Consider the following 17183-nt stretch of genomic DNA (forward strand, 5'->3'; position numbering starts at 1 on the left):
AGAGGTCTGACCTATGAGGTTTGACTGAAGAGGTTTGACTGTAGAGGTTTGACTGTAGAGGTTTGACTGTTGATGTTTGACTCTAGAAGTTTGACTGAAGAGGTTTGACTGTAGAGGTTTGACTGTTGAGGTTTGACTGAAGAGGTTTGACTGTTGAGGTTTGACTGTAGAGGTCTGACCTATGAGGTTTGACTGAAGAGGTTTGACTGTAGAGGTTTGACTGTAGAGGTCTGACCTATGAGGTTTGACTGAAGAGGTTTGACTGTTGAGGTTTGACTGTAGAGGTCTGACCTATGAGGTTTGACTGAAGAGGTTTGACTGTAGAGGTTTGACTGTAGAGGTTTGACTGTAGAGGTTTGACTGTTGATGTTTGACTCTAGAAGTTTGACTGAAGAGGTTTGACTGTAGAGGTTTGACTGTAGAGGTTTGACTGAAGAGGTTTGACTGTAGAGGTTTGACTGTAGAGGTTTGACTGTAGAGGTTTGACTGAAGAGGTTTGACTGTAGAGGTTTGACTGTTGAGGTTTGACTGTAGAGGTCTGACCTATGAGGTTTGACTGTAGAATTATAGTAAATCAAATAGTTCTGATTCATCACTGTAATCTTTTGTTACAGATGATTCTGTCTCTTCCAGTCATAACATAAGCCTCTGCCTGTACTACAAAAGTGTGCCTGCCCTGTCTGCCCTGCCCTCTCAAAGACTCTGCAAAGCACACTAACAATAGTACCAGCACAACCAGCATCTGAACAGAATCAAAAACTAATTGCTCAAAAACTCAACATTAAATTTTATAATAAATGTGTAAAACACAGTAATTCATTTTTGAATGCATTATTTATTATTATGTATGTCATATTGGATCAAATCCCATTTATCGCTCGAACTTGTGTTTTTTTATTCAGTTGTCCGAATATACATACGCACCGGTTGCTGAGTGTACACATTTCACATTTTTCATGGCATTTTGATTCTAGCAGTTAATCGGATCTACTCGTACTTTATATATTTGTACATGTATGTTTTGTATTGCACATGTATGCATTGCGTACATACATGTATGTGTATATAGGTTAGCTCATGCATAGCCTACTTATTGATTTGTTTGAAACTTTATTTTTGATATTCATATGTTAATGTTTTTCCCCTTTGTACAGTACTATTGTACAGTATAATGATTGTTATTGTCGTAAATAATACAAACTAACCATGTTCTGTGACAGTCACAATAAATACTGTGTATACAACATAGACCTATTAACTATACTAGACTGGGCAATGCGAAGCCACGGCGTCCTACATAAATAGCCACATTCATCGCGACGTAACGTCAACGCTTTGTTCAATTGCAGCTGGTCAGGCAAGCGAGTCATCATTGTTTACATTGAAAGAATGGCTGAGACAGCTTTGTTGCTACATGTAATTTGACATAACTACTAAAGTACACAAGATATTGGTTTAAAATTTTAGATGCAAAGCTTATACACTATGCTTTTCCTACCCTGCAAATTTGTAAACAAAGTTAAATATTTCATATGTAAAGTGCCAGTAAAAATGTATATATCTATTCAAAAAATATTGCAAAATTATCAATGTTGCCCTATGCTATGGGCTAACATGTCAGATAGCTAGGTGTACAAACTGATTTCAAATGCATACACGCTGGTAAATGGTACACTGATCGCAGTCTGCCATGAACTTAAATGTTGGGTCTTAGGTGTTATGCAAACAGCATCAGAAAAATCATAGAAAACAAACGACAAATGGTACACTTTTCTAGACATAATTATTTTGACAGGCTACACATGACTAAAGATGACCAGTCGGCTGAGCTTTGATCTAAGATTACTTTTGTTAGCTGCTACCTTTGTAGCCTCGTGGTGAATTCTAATTCTGACATATCTGGATGTGATAGTTTTAACTAACGCTGGCTGTGCTGTGACTTGAGCATGGAAATTCCTGATGCAAATTGCTTTGTAAAACCAATAAAAGAGTCTTAGTGACCACCAGCTTGTGTATGTCCGCAGTGATTCCTTGTAAGTCGACACACCGCCGGATAATCTGTTCTGAGCCTAGACATATCTTTGTGATGACAGGATGAAGTGTAAACAGACCACCTCTATCTTTTACACTGATTAGTGTCGCATCATCCCTGGTGCGTAAACCTGAACAGGAGGCTATAAAGCTGGTACAGTCATTGCAGTTGAGTTTTAAGCTCCGTACCACATAACCTGCTAAATAAATATTATATGTTAATATTATTATAAAAAGTATATGTGTCAACCGTAAAATAAATTTACCTACATCTCACTGATCTGCTGCAGTATTATTTCAAGCCACTCTGCTACCTGTATATCTGTTCTATAGACTAACAATAAGTGAAAGTAGCTAATACCAAAATACATGTACATACCTAAATCATGTACCACAATATGGGCAGTCATGCAGTTTAGCACATGCAGCAAGGCTGCAATGTGTGCCAGATCTCTTGTATTGTAGAAAATTTGGAGGAATTGGTTGTATTTACCTACCGATGTACTCCACTATGTCCGAGACAGATTTTGACAGATTGATTTCCAGCCGTTCGCTTGATTCCAAATAATCATGGAAGTCATCGTCACTTTCTACAAGAATTTTTCTTTGTTTAGATGAGAGAAGTAGGGAGCAGGGGCCATCTGAGCTATCACAATCAAGACAGTTAGCACTCGTGCTTGGTGTGATGTGTGTTTTCACTAGTCGAGCTTTCAGTGCAGATTTGAAGCTACGGATATCTGGATTATTGTTGAAACCTTCCTTGGCCCGATTCTTTGAGGACAGTGTTTCTATATGCTCTTGTCTAAGCTTGTACAGAAGTAAATACTTGGCCTCGCGAAATGTTTGAAAAATTTAATTCCCTATTCCAAGGTATGAGGTATGCTTATGTAGAGGGTCGGAAATGATCTCTTCAGATTGTTTGGCGGCTGTTGGCTCTTCATAGCAAAGTGAAGGTTCCAGGACTGGCTCATTGCGGTCTGGTGGAGATGATTTAGATAGTGTTGGTCGGCATAACAGTTGTCTATGCTTTGGTTGAGTCGGTTGTAAATATTTTGGCGGAGAATCAAATACCCTTAGTACAGCAGTAGGTTCTAGTATGGCAGTCATCACCATACTCATTTACTAGCCCGTGTCCACCTGCCATGGTCGTGAATAACTTCATGAAATGGGCAACACTTTGTCTACTTCGCGGTTGGCACCTCTTTGTGCAAAGCAACTTTTCAAATATTAGTGCCAGCAATGAACTTTAGGAAAACATTTTGGAATAACTATTATTTGTATGCATATCTCGAAAAAATCCGCAAGATTTCTTGCTCTTCATATCTAGGTACCTCTCACAACCACACTTGAAAACAATTTAAGTAAAATTTACCTTTGAATCATTTCCAGTGCTGGTAGTTGCTCCACTCTCCATGGCTTCCTACTTAAAAATATGGCCTGGACTAGGCAAAGTGAACAAAGCAACAAAGTGAACATAGACCTATTTTCTGATGCTGTTTGCATAACACCTAAAACCCAACATTTATATTCATGGCAGACTGCGATCAGTGTACCATTTACCAGTGGGTATGCATTTGAAATCAGTTTGTGCACCTAGCTATCTGACATGTTAGCCCATAGCATAGGGCAACATTGATAATTTTGCAATATTTTTGAATAGATCAATATACATTTTTACTGGCACTTTACATATGAAATATTCAACTTTATGTTTACAAATTTGCAGGATAGGAAAAGCATAGTGTATAAGCTTTGCATCTAAAATTTTAAACCAATATCTTGTGTACTTTAGTAGTTATGTTAAATTACATGTAGCAACAAAGCTGTCTCAGCCATTCTTTCAATGTAAACAATGATGACTCGCTTGCTTGACCAGCTGCAAGTGAACAAAGCGTTGACGTTACGTCGCGAGGAATGTGGCTATTTAAGTGGGACACAATGCTGAGCCGTGATGCAATGGATTGCCCAGTCTAGTATAGTTAATAGGTCTATGGTATACAAGCAGAACCAATGATGGTTTAATGTATATCTGTACAATGACTAAAAAGTGTACAATGATAACCTGTACAATTATAATCTGTACATCTCAGGCTAACACATGCATATTTAATAATTCTGTATCATGGACACGTATGGCACTTGGTGACAGGTGCTATGACTCATTCTTGCCTATTTAGCCTGTCTTGACAAACTGTTGTTTTAATAGAGTTGTGCCCCCACCCAGCGGGCGAGCAACACAACTTTCAGTTTGTCACAAGATGTACTGCACCTGATGCATCAGCTGCACTTATTGGGAGTTGTTCTCTTTCGTCTATGCGGCTTAGTTGCGATGTTATGTTGGTCGTTCCATTGGTAATCATAACGAATTGGCACAAAAATTTATGTAGAAAAAGATAAGATTACAACATTTAACCAGCAACCAGTCTCGGCGGTAAACTCTAGTAGAATTTGAGAACTTAGGCAACAACAGCAACTAAACATGTCGTTATTTGTGTGCTCAGCCAGCTTTATTTCTATTTTTTTATGAGTCAGTTTTATTTGTTCTTATGGATTTTATTTTCAATTTATTTTATTCGTAAGTCTACTAAAGTTTACAGCAGAGACTGGTTTTGGTTAAATGTTGTTATCTTATTTTTTTCTACATAAATTTTTGCGTGAAATTCGTTACGATTACCAATGGAGCGACCGCCATAACATCGCAGCCAAGCTGCATAGACGGAAAAGAACAACTCCCTTTCAGTGCAGCTGATGCATCAGGTGCAGTACGTCTTGTGACAAGCTGTTGTGTTGCTCGCTCACTCGACGGGGGGACAACTCCGCAAAAACAACAGTTTGTCAAGACAGGCTAATGCCTATTATAAATATGGTACTTGGTGACAGGTGCTATGACCCATTCATGCCTATTATACTTATGACACTTGGTGACGGGTGCTATGACCCATTTATGTCAACCATGGATAATAGTTCTATTGTTCCGACTCAAGTTGGCTATTCAGCTCAATAATTTGCTTATTGAGTCTATTATACATGTATAATAGTTCTAGTTTTCAGACTCAAGTTGGCTGATCAGCTCAACAATATGCTTTTTGATGGCTTGTTAAAACTTTGATTAAACTTCTAAAGCAAAGAAAAAGAGAAATGAGTACAGGAAATTATTCAATAGAGCTAATAATGGCTTCAAAAGAGTATTGACAATTTTATGATTAATTCTATTGTTAGCTCTATTTTCCCTTGTATGGAGAAAACCCAAACTTGGTGTGAGAAAGTTTAACTGTCGAAAGTAATTGTCAAGCTGCAACCTGTAATATGTACTTAAACCGTAGCTGCCACCAATGATATACAGTCTGTATAGGCTGTATATCATTGCTGCCACATACAACTTTTATAGTTTTTCCTTGGTAAATTAGACATGCTGGTTCCGATTCTGTACTCAAAATGAAAATTGCTCCACTAACTTTCAGAGTGATGAAGGCTTTTTTACAACGTTTTAATATCGGTCTCGAAAACAACACGATCGGCACAACAAGCTCCGCCCATAAATATGTGACGTACGCTAGCTTTTTAGGAACAGAAATTGGGAATGTTTATTCCGATTTGGAAGGATAGAGATGGGTGTCTTAAAAGCCATTATTATTTAAATTCTGTCTTCAAAATAATCTCAGTCTTTTCTGAAAGGTAGACAAGCTATTTAACATTGCATATTTAAAAAAGCGCGATAACAACTTGTGATGAAATCGCACTTTTTTGAACTCATTTTTTTCGGCGTTCAGCCTATTAAACATCATGTAACAAGCTACAATCAATTTTAAATACAGTTTATCTAACTTTCATAAAAAACTGAGATTATTTTACAAGCTGAATTTAGATAATGATGGGTTATCATTCTAAATCGAACTAAACATCTCTAACTTCCGTTTCATAAAAGCTAGGCTACATCACATATTTATAGGTGGAGCTTGTTCTGCCAATTGTGCTGCTTTTGAGACAGATATTGAAACGCTTTAAAAAAGCCTTCATTTCTTTGAAAGTTAGTTAACCAATCTTTATTTTGAGTACAAAATCGAAATCAGCGTGTCTGGTTTACCTAAAAAACGGTAAAAGATGTACGTGGCAGTTACGGTTTAATAGTATTCAAATAGACTATGATCTTAGGTGTGTGGTAGGAGCTCTGGGTAGGGGCATCAACATGATGCTCCCACCCACATTGACATCACACATGAGTTTGCATGTAGCTATGTTGGTGTGTTTGGGTTGTACAGAAAATGAGCTGAAATAAAGAGAGGGGAGGCTACCCAGAACAAAGAGGAAATAAAGACAACTGTAATAGTTGCTTGTGATTCTTTGTGAGTAGTCGATAGTGTCTGGTGTAAAACAGAGTCTGTAATTTAGTAAGTGTAATTATATCATGAGCCTTCAGTAATAACAATAATAATAACTATCACAGTTGATTGCTGTTGACAGCAGTACTAGATAAAAATAAAATAAAAATATAATAAAAATATAATAAATATAACATTACGTATTTCCAAAAGACAATAACAATATAAAACAATACATCCTCTCAGGATAGTGAAGTGTTACTTACGTACAAACTGGTTAGTAGATGCATATAAAATAAATGCATTTTCCACAGTATCCCAGGTTGATGGAGCATCGATAAATAAAGATTAATATTCCTATAATATATTAATAAAAAGAAATATTCCGCAATATATCCTTTTCACAATATTTTCATCACGATAAAATAACGCAGCAAATTAACCATGTCTGCAGCCACTCTAAGAATGTTGAGAAAGAATAATTGCCCCACACAGGAATAGAACTCATGTATCTTTTGCCAAAGCTTTGCAGCCAAGCGCACTACCAACATCACCACCAAACTGCACTGCAGCAACAAAAAATTATTGTGCATATAATTATTTTACAAGAGAAAATCTCTTCAGCTCACCTGACAGGCTTGGTACTAGTGTCTATTTTGTGTTCCATAGTCTTCATTTGGAAATTACAACCCTACGGAGATATCGATCCTCAAATACCACCTATTTGAGTTTTAGTGAGCCAAGGTTATACCTCTAAGGTTCATCAACCAACAACTGACAGCATGAAAAGTCAGTGAGATGAGGAGCTTGTTATAGCTGAAGTGTTGTGACTTTATCAAGTTTCAGCTCTCCTCCAACACTTTACCATATTTTCTGACCCAAGTTTAATCATATCAAGAGTGGTTAAAACTGTCCAATGACAGTTCGGCAGCGTAAGCAGATGTCTCAGTGAGGGATTTTAGAAGCTGTCTTTTTATTTTAATATAATATATTTTACTCCAATATAATGTTTACTGTTTCTTTTTACAGAGGTGCTTTTTAGAAACACCCACTCTGCCAGGTACTTTATCTTGTTTACTTAAGATAACTTATAACAGAGCTTATCATAAGAGCACATAGGACAGCCATATAAGGAGTGTACACCACATTGTACAGAGGTGCCTTTTAGGTAAACCCACCCTGTCAGGTAGTTGTTTCTATCTTGTTTACTTAAGATAATTTATGACATAACTTATCACAAGAGCACATAGATAGCCATATAAGAAGTGTACACCACATGACTTCACTAGTAATCGTACAAATAAAAGCTAAGCATACAGTGATAAACCTACTTAGAAAATGGGTGGTCGTAATAAATTACTCACTGGATAGGAATGGATATTCCAAAATGAACATGTCACTACTCTAGAGCTGTCCATCAAATTATAGAGGCGCAACTGCTTTGAACTTTAAAATATTTAAACTGTAAGCTATCAGCTCCTGACTATATACTCTGACTGTATTAATAAACTGTTGTAAGTATAAATTGTCTATCATGACACCTACTGAGTGATAAGCTTATCTAAAGGTAAGTAGAACAATAGAACTAAGTAGTAAGAGTAGAATATTGAAGTTGTGTTCTCTCAGTTGGAATGCAAACTGATGTATCACTGGCTGTTAAACTAGTCATATAATGATAAACTAGAGCTATCTATGTGCCTTTAGAGTGCAACTCAATTGATCTAAAAAAATTCACATTATTGTTAATCAGTGCAGGGCTGAGATTCTTCGCTGCAAGGGAAGTACACATCTCAGCCAACAGGTTGAGCCTAGTTATCAAACCACTCTACTATGCAATTCTGTGCAGACTGAACAGGTAGTTTAGAGTATTAATTATAAAGACACCAACAGGATATTGTAGGAAAACAGACAATGTCATGCAGACAGTAAGGCCTGCATACTACCTTTTAAGGATTCAACTCCAGTATTGACATACAAGTATATACACTGATGCAATAGTGAAGTGTATTTTCTTTATAACATAGGCATACAAGTATGCTGATGTAGTAGTGAGGTGTATCCTCTTTATAACATAAATATACAAGTATATTGATGTAGTACTAAGGTGTATCTTCTTTATAACATAGACATACAAGTACATTGATGTGGTAGTGAGATGTATCCTTTTTATAACATAGATATACAAGTATATTGATGTAGCAGTGAGATGTATCCTCTTTATAATATAGACATACAAGTATATTGATGTGGTAGTGAGATGTATCCTTTTTATAACATAGATATACAAGTATATTGATGTAGCAGTGAGATGTATCCTCTTTATAATATAGACATACAAGTATATTGATGTAGTAGTAAAATGCATCCTCTTTATAAGCATAGATATAACCAAAAACTTGCTGCTTCGCATTATTCTCGACGCACAGTTTTCATTCAGCATGATGAAGAAATACATTCTCTTAACTTTATTGGGATTTGTCTTTCAAAAAACAGACGAGGAGACAACTACATTTTTCACCAAAATACTATAGGCATGGGGCATCATGGAGCACAACGATCTAAATTACATTACTTTCTTTGATTCTGCAGAGACCCTGTTTTATTCCTTTGATTGAGTTCTGTAGATAAACTTTTGTATTTAGTTATAATGGTGAGAGGCATTCACGTAACAAGGTATTTTCTTGGTCTTAGCAGTTTATTGCGAATTATTGTCAAATTAATTGTTTATTGTCAAATTTTAAAATCTAACATAATATCGTAGTCAAAGGATTTAATTGACTTAATCAGCTGTCAATACACTTGCTAGCATATAAAAGTACTTTTCATGAGATTAGACAGAGTTCTTAAAAATTGTAAAAGAAGAATGTGACTATAAAGAATGAAAGCATACAATGTCTAATAATGAATTAGAAGTTAAATGAAAACTTTTTAATATGATAAAGTTAATGTCATTTAAAAGCAGTTCAAGTTAATACTCTGAACTGCCAGGCAGCAGGTCAGTAGTTCAATTCTCACTATGGGATGTCAGAAAGGGTGTCTAGTCATAAATTGCTACTGTGTTTCAAGATACACAGGCTATGTTGCCATAATGACTGACTCTGCAAAAATGCTGCTGGTCAAGGTGCCTATGAGGGTTCCCTCAGGATTTTGAAATTTAAATGCCTGAGAAACACTTGGAGTTTATGCTTGTCTAAAAAATGCCATTTTAGTGTAAAAAAACTAATACATTAGGCTTTCTCTAAAAATACAAGTGCTATTAATAAAACCTCCAAAATATCGCAATTAGCCCACAAGTCCTCTATAGTGTGCATGTTTGTGTGGTGTGTGTGGGTGTGTGTGGGTGTGTGAGTATTTGGCCTATGGGTAGGTGTGGGTAGGTGTGGGCAGGTGTGGGTAGGTATGGGTAGGTGTGAGTAGGTGTGGGTAGGTGTGGGTAGGTGTGGGTAGGTGTGGGTAGGTGTGGGTAGGTGTGAGTAGGTGTGGGTAGGTGTGAGTTGGTGTGGGTAGGTGTGGGTAGGTGTGGGTAGGTGTGGGTATGTGTGGGTAGGTGTGGGTATGTGTGAGTAGGTGTGGGTAGGTGTGGGTAGGTGTGGGTAGATGTGGGTAGGTGTGGGTAAGTGTGGGTATGTGTGGGTATGTGTGGGTAAGTGTGGGTATGTGTGGGTAAGTGTGGGTATGTGTGGGTATGTGTGGGTAGGTGTGGGTATGTGTGGGTAGGTGTGGGTAGGTGTGGGTAGGTGTGGGTAAGTGTGGGTAAGTGTGGGTAAGTTTGGGTAAGTATGGGTAAGTGTGGGTAGGTGTGGGTAGGTGTGGGTAGGTGTGGGTAGGTGTGGGTAGGTGTGAGTAGGTGTGGGTAAGTTTGGGTAGGTGTGGGTGTAATTTATAGATAAACAATAAAAAAGAACAAAAACAGCATAAAGCAAAAGGGACTGTCCGATACTTCGAGACTAGCAACAGGACATCCCCGCTGGCAGTTTGCAGAAGAACTGACACAATTATGGCAGCACACAGCTGAACGAGCACCGGCAGCACCACCATCACAGACCGCTGACAAGCGCTCTGCAGCATCACTTTTATAACATTTGAAGCTAAGTCATGAATGTCAATTAAGTATTTATTGAATACTTAAGCTGCTGTGAACTTTGACCTTCATTAATTTTGAAGTCTATAGGCAGACATAAGAAGAATATCTTCGTAAGAAGACGTCATAAGAAACAATATGGTTGGTCACAGTTTAGTAATATCCACTCACTTTCCAGCAGACACCAAAGCCGCAGATTAGGTTAAAAGCTATCTATGTGAAGCAGCAGATGTCATAATAGACCGAAGTTCTTAATAGATTAACATGATGGAAGAAAAAAGCATTTTCCTGCAGCCATTATTACTGACAAGCACCTGCAAGCTAGTGCCACGTTCTGCCCAGGCTAACAAGTGACACGCAAGATGAAGTTTGCTGTACTTCTGGCTCTCTGCCTTATTTCCTAGTAAGTTTTTGGTATGACTACTGTAAGCTTATTTGTGAAAACCGTCAAAATGCAGCAATTTCACTTCACAGACTTAAAGTTGAAAAAAGAATGGCTGAAGGAGTGTTTGACAAATGTTTTAAGATTTATGTTTTCCCGCCATTGGCTTTTAATCTCTGGCGCTTGTGCAAAGGCTATTTGTGGTGCTCCAACTGTGAAAAATTTTGCTGAAGGTCAAAATGAAGCTGTTCAGCTAGTCTACTATATTCATGCAAATTGTCATTAAATAATTTGTAAAGAGTTATATTTATCAAAATGCAACATAAAATATATGTGTAAGCAAAGAATATAAAATGCATGTATAAAAACTAGTGCGGGGGGGGGGGGGGGGGGGGAACAATTATTAACAATGTAATTATAATTTAGCCATTGAATCTGTCTTATTGCTAAATCAGTTGTTACGCAACCTCTCATTGGCTAGTTAGCAAGGTCTGCAGCTTTTCGTTAACTGATTCGATTACTAGCTCAAACCTTAAAGACTACGTGACAGCACTGCTGTCATGCTGGCATTGCTGTCAGACGGCTGGGTATTGAATTGCTGTTTCTCAATAGTTCGTTCAGTTGCTACAGAAACTCTATTGGAGATATCAATTGTTACAATTGTTACAATTGGCTCCCATTGGCTAATTCAATTTTAACCAATTCTCTTAGTGCTTCGTTGAATCGTCTGATTTATTGAGAGAACAAAGCTCGAAATGAGTTTGTTATGTACTAATTTAAGCTGCTCGGCCCAATGGTGCTGTGGAAACCGAGACACACCAGTGACCTCTAAGGTCAAATCTGTGGTGAGATCTCGTACCATCCCTAAAACTACTATCAAGTACCAGAAACTAAAAACAGGTGAGCTCAGCATTCTGTACTGTAAACTGTCATGGGCTACACTAGAGGAGATACATGTGTTCAGACAAGTCAAATGAAATAGGGAACAATATATAATATTATATTTAATATTATATTATAAATGATAATATAAGAATATCATAATAATAATATAGCAAATAATGATTGAAAAATATGTCAAAATAGAGATGAAATGATATGAAGGACATTAAAAGATAGAAACCATAATAACCTAGCAAATACTAACGGATACTAATGGTTGAAAAAAGTGTGTTTATGGGAATAGCCAGAATGTTAGACCGAGTGCTCAAGTTGCCTAGTGAAAAGCCTGAGCTAAAAGATTGTCCCTCAACACCACTTCTATGGCCATAGCTTGTTTCAAGTTGACCTTGAGATTAGGAGTTATCCTCACATTGACTTTCATTATGCAGCCTCGAGTCTCTACTAGTCTTCAAACATTGAATATGATATTTTTGCTTACTGCAAGCAAAACTCGATTGTTTTTTGCGATATTTCACCTTTTATTATTTTTAGTATACGTAGTTCATGTGATTATTTCCACGCGTTTGAGAATAAATGAATAGAATGAATGAATAAAATAATGAATGATATCAGAAGACAAATACTTGGTTTGCAGGTTACAAGGTTTGTCAGAACAACACGATATCTGAGAAGGATGTACCAAAGGGTCCCAAGGGTACGATTGAAGACAATGAGGCTAACAGGAAGAAGTATGGTGATTTCCTTTCCAAGATTCTGGACTCATTGAGTAATGGCAACCATGGTAAGGGCAGCCAACTCCTAGCCATATTTTCATCATGTCTGACACATATTTCTACATGGTATTTTTGTTTGTGTTCCTTTGACAGGTTGAGAACAAGTTTCAAAGCCATTTCCCAAAACTATGAGCCCTGGTAATTTACATATACATATTAAATATGAATAATAATATGTACATTTAATTTACATATACATATTAAATATAAATAATAATATGTATATTTAATTTACATATACATATTAAAAACTTGGTTCATCTCGTAAGCATTTTTCACTAAACTCATAATACACTCAAGTTAGCACAATAAGCCATCTGTCAGCTCTGTTAGCGGCAGCAGTGTTTAGACCTCCCCTCCCTCATTTTCACTTCCGGAATTATATATTGCCTTTGTTAACTGCATGCCTGCATAAACATACTCTCTTCCACTGTATTTTCTATATTGTGAAATATGGGGCTCGCTGCTAACTAATTACACCAATAAGGTGTGACCAATGCAAACAACCCCAGCTCTATCGCAAGTTCGAGTTGAACAAAGTGGCCCTTACAGCAGACATTGACGCCAGACATACAGTAAATGTCTGTGTATGTTTTATCATATAATAAAGGTAAGATGTACGGCATTAAGTGTGCTGAGGGTGATTCTATACTGATGTGTTTTACAGGTACCAATGAATACCACTCTTACTGCCCGGTGTATACAACTACTAGTCAGTAAGTAGAACACCTTCCTAGTTGTAGCTTCTAACAGAGTAAAGGTTAAATACTCGCTTGTATGCATTTATTTATATATAATAGATAATATAATATAGTATAAATTGGTATAATAATAGTAATCTTATATGTAATATTACAAAATTATATACAAAATTATAATATATAATTTTATATATAATTTTGTAATATTATATATTTTATAATACTATTTGCAATATTATATATAATATTACAAATAATCCTTAATATGTAAGATGCTTCTAGATTTCTTGTGAGCACTTTTCTGGGGTACACGATTAGAAATCATTGTAATCATTGTGCACCTACAAACTGGGAGTTGTCGTACATATACCGGTTTTCCACACGTAAATTAGAAGAAGACTAATGAACAAATCAGCTATATGATAAACGGTTAGCTACTGCAGCTAAGAGGGAGCAGCCATGGTCTAGTGGTCTAAGACACCCGACCCGCAACCAAAAGGTTTGAGTTCAATCCCCAACTAAGGCTAAAATAGGTAATTGGTAGACTTAAATGACACTTGACTATAAATTTCTTTCTGCAACTAAGCATGTTTCTAAATAAGGAACAATATATAATGATATATTTAATATGCAAATATATGTTGTTATATTTTACTGTTGTATATATAATTCACTGGACTCATAGATGTCCAGCCAAGATCACAGAGCCATTGTTTGCGCTATTACAAACATGCACAGCCTCTGCTTGCAGCAAGCTAAGCAGATATACTCCATCTTTGAAGGGTTGCTCACACAGAGTTATTGCAGTGTTCATGCATTAGATTTTCATAAAAAATCTCAGTTATGTTTCATCGAGGCGCTTACCCACTGCCAATGAGAATTCAGATATAAGTTTTCATGTACCGTGATGAGCTCCAACCATTGGAAACCAAAGTAACCCAACAAGTTAGTAATCCCAAGCAAACGCTTTATGCGTGAGTCTCATAACCAATGTAATGACTATTCGCCCAATAAATCCATTGTATTACGTGCAGCTGAACGGTGAAGATCGCCGCCTCCAGATCTGGTAGTCCTGAGATCAAATCCAGTGCCAACCGGATTTTTCATCGCTAGATTTTAATTGCTATAAACCCTATATTAATATATTAATTGCTAATTAATATATTAATATTGCTAATTAGTATATTAATTGCTAATTAATATATTAATTGCTAATTAATATATTAATTAATATATTAATATTGCTAATTAATATATTAATATTGCTAATTAATATATTAATATTGCTAATTAATAAACATTATTAATTGCTATAAATTTTAATTGTTAAACCCTGAACACAGGGTTTAACAACAAGACAAACACTGAGATTCATATATACTGTATATATATAGCAACATATGTATATAGCTAGATACATACATGTATATATGAATATAGCTATATAGGCTGCATGTATACATATTTAAATAGCAAGTATATATGTATATATGTATGCGTATGTATACCACATATATAATGCTATATGTATATATATATCATATATAAATAAGCCATATATATAGTATATATATACATTTATACATATATTCATTCATACATATACACATTACTATATATAATAGATAAGTCGTCAGGCCTATATATATAAGCCTATATATATGTATACACATATATGTATAATGATATATATGTGAACATATAGATAGCATATGTATATATATTATATATACAACTTATATGCACATAGATAGCAAATATACATACCTACAACATACATATATAAATGTATAACATACAAGCAGTCAGGCTTGATTGCTTGTCTGTTATTGCCTACTTATTGATTGCCTACTTATTGTGATTGCCTACTGCTAATGATATATATATATATATATGTAAGTGGTCAGGCCTACAGTAGGCCTGACCACTTATATAACTTATGTATCTGCTAACTGCATTCTATGCTCTGAAATGTGCTGAGTGTTATAACTAATAACTAGAGTGTTGAAATAGGTTAAAATTACTTATCATTTTAAGGCTGATGTTTCTCTCTAGAGTCATGACAGTTCTATTTTGTGCTTCTGAACTCTTCACGTGGTGATGTACACCAGTCTACTAGTTTCAAATTGTGGAAACTGAGCATTTTGCTGATTATTATTTTCTTGGCAGCGCTGTCGTCGGGTACGTGACGGAGTACTATTTGGCAGCCAAGTTTGATGATGAGGGAGCCTCTTGTCCTGCAAGGAAAAAAGTCTGCTGCCGAGGCTATGAGCAGGTTGGAGATAATTGTGTTGGTGAGTTGTGCTCTCATGTTATCGAACGTAAGCTAAACATTAGGCATGCTAGTCAACCATCTTTGATCTCCTTGTTATGGTTTTTGTGTTATGAGAAGACTTTCCACGACTTCAATAAAAAAGCATTTTTAAAGACTTGTGAATCTGTGTGGCCACAATTTGATAATCCTGCCTTTTCAACATTTCCTAATTGAAAAAAGTCAGAATTTTGAGATTTCATTGTTTTGGGCAGAGAAAATTCGGAATTGTTTATTTTTCCAATAGTTGTAAAAGCTTTTGTTTTTATATACTTGAATGAAAATCTCCATAAAGATATTAATATATTTAATAAATATTTATCAAATATTTATCAAATATGCTTTATTAAAATGTTTCAAGTTTTTCTTGTGTTACAAAGTATGTACTGTAACTATGGCAACTATGGCAATAAATCTGAGTTAATGACATTTGGTTCAGTCACTATGTTTCCATAACAAGAAGTTGGAGTTGTATGCACTTGGAGTTACCATATGATAAGTGTTTCAAGCAACTTTTACATGTTGCAGATTAACGCGGGCGCTTTGTTAAAACAGATAAGGATTTCTACGCCAGAGGTCATAGTGAGGTCATTTGACTGCTCAAATAGCAATAAAAATGATAGAAGTATGACAAATATTTAAAATGGATTAGCAGGCATGGTTCTTATTTGCAAACGGCGTTTCCAACTTCCACAAGCGTGAAACAAATGCTAAAAATTTGTGAGTAGTGAAACTCGTTTGATTTGTGTATTTTTACCATTTCTATCAAACTTGCAGATTAAAGGCATCATGAAAACATAGTGAGTCAGAGATCTTCCGAACTTAGCTGAAGTATTAGCCATAATAATAACTGTAGTCAGGGTTCTATAAAAAATTAGATCCCAGAATGCTGGGAGGCTGTATGAAAACTGGTATGAGAGCATTACTCCAAATTGATAAAAAATCATCTCTTGTGTAACCTTGCTTGGCATTAAATTTTCTAAAGTCTACTGCTTGCATGTGAAAAGTTTTCGTTTATCTCGTATCTTTGATAAGAGAGGGTGTAAAATTTAATAGTCGTTCGCTTTACAGAGGAGTGTTAGTTACTGGGTACTTAAAGGTCACACAAGGGTCACATCATGAATCAACTAAACAATTTAAACTCTAGACAGCATTAATTACTCAGGTACATATATACATATATATGTATATCTAGAATATCAAATATAAAAGTATATAAATTCATACGAAAACAGCTACTAGTGACACTACAAGACGGTAAACTTGTGGCTCAAAAGCAAGATTTCAAATAAAACCTTTTATTCAAGCTTGTATCTGTTGCAGATGAAAAGAAAGCTGGAAGCGCTGCAAGCAGCCTGGATTACCTGAAAAGCATTGGAATTGTGGGCTAGAGTTTGCTTACTGAGTGGAATTCCTTCTCTGTTCATTCATGAGAAATAATAATACTGTAATAAATATTCAACTAAATGATAGATGCTGACACATGCCAACAGGTGCTTCATGTTTAACTTAATTGTTTTACTATAAAGGTTTGCATAGTCTGAAGTGTTGGTACTGCTAGTGAGACACAAGGTATGGCAGCCCTGAACATCCCTTAGAGTAAGTTCATTGTAGTAAGACAACTATGAGATTGACATCTTCAGAATTTAGTCATTCCAATAGCACTTTTAAATGCTAGTTGT

The 17183-nt window shown here is 35.9% G+C and overlaps 2 protein-coding genes across 2 annotated transcripts in view; both read left to right on the plus strand.

Moving 5' to 3' along the window:
* LOC137398436 (death-associated inhibitor of apoptosis 2-like) overlaps positions 1-10649 on the plus strand; it is a 29350-nt gene extending 18701 nt beyond the window's left edge. Inside the window, exon 11 of the mRNA XM_068084546.1 lies at positions 10613-10649. The gene's annotated coding sequence lies outside the window, so the exon portion shown is untranslated. The remainder of the gene's footprint in view (positions 1-10612) is intronic.
* Positions 10650-10714: 65 nt separating this feature from the next.
* LOC137398905 (uncharacterized) lies at positions 10715-16949 on the plus strand. The gene is made up of 6 exons (XM_068085070.1): positions 10715-10834; positions 11595-11713; positions 12351-12497; positions 13157-13205; positions 15360-15484; positions 16825-16949. The coding sequence occupies exons 1-6, from the start codon at positions 10794-10796 to the stop codon at positions 16890-16892; spliced, it is 549 nt and encodes a 182-aa protein (XP_067941171.1). The 5' UTR covers positions 10715-10793; the 3' UTR covers positions 16893-16949.
* Positions 16950-17183: the final 234 nt, after the last annotated feature.

The sequence above is a fragment of the Watersipora subatra genome, chromosome 6, assembly GCF_963576615.1.
Source record: "Watersipora subatra chromosome 6, tzWatSuba1.1, whole genome shotgun sequence".
Classification (NCBI taxonomy): domain Eukaryota; kingdom Metazoa; phylum Bryozoa; class Gymnolaemata; order Cheilostomatida; family Watersiporidae; genus Watersipora; species Watersipora subatra.

Bases quoted from the DNA above. Each gene is read 5' to 3' on its own strand.
- LOC137398905 (XM_068085070.1), top strand. From the start codon at position 10,794: ATGAAGTTTGCTGTACTTCTGGCTCTCTGCCTTATTTCCTA. The intron at 12,498-13,156 runs GTAAGGGCAGCC...TGTGTTTTACAG, and splicing joins ATTGAGTAATGGCAACCATG to GTACCAATGAATACCACTCT. The intron at 13,206-15,359 runs GTAAGTAGAACA...TTTTCTTGGCAG, and splicing joins GTGTATACAACTACTAGTCA to CGCTGTCGTCGGGTACGTGA.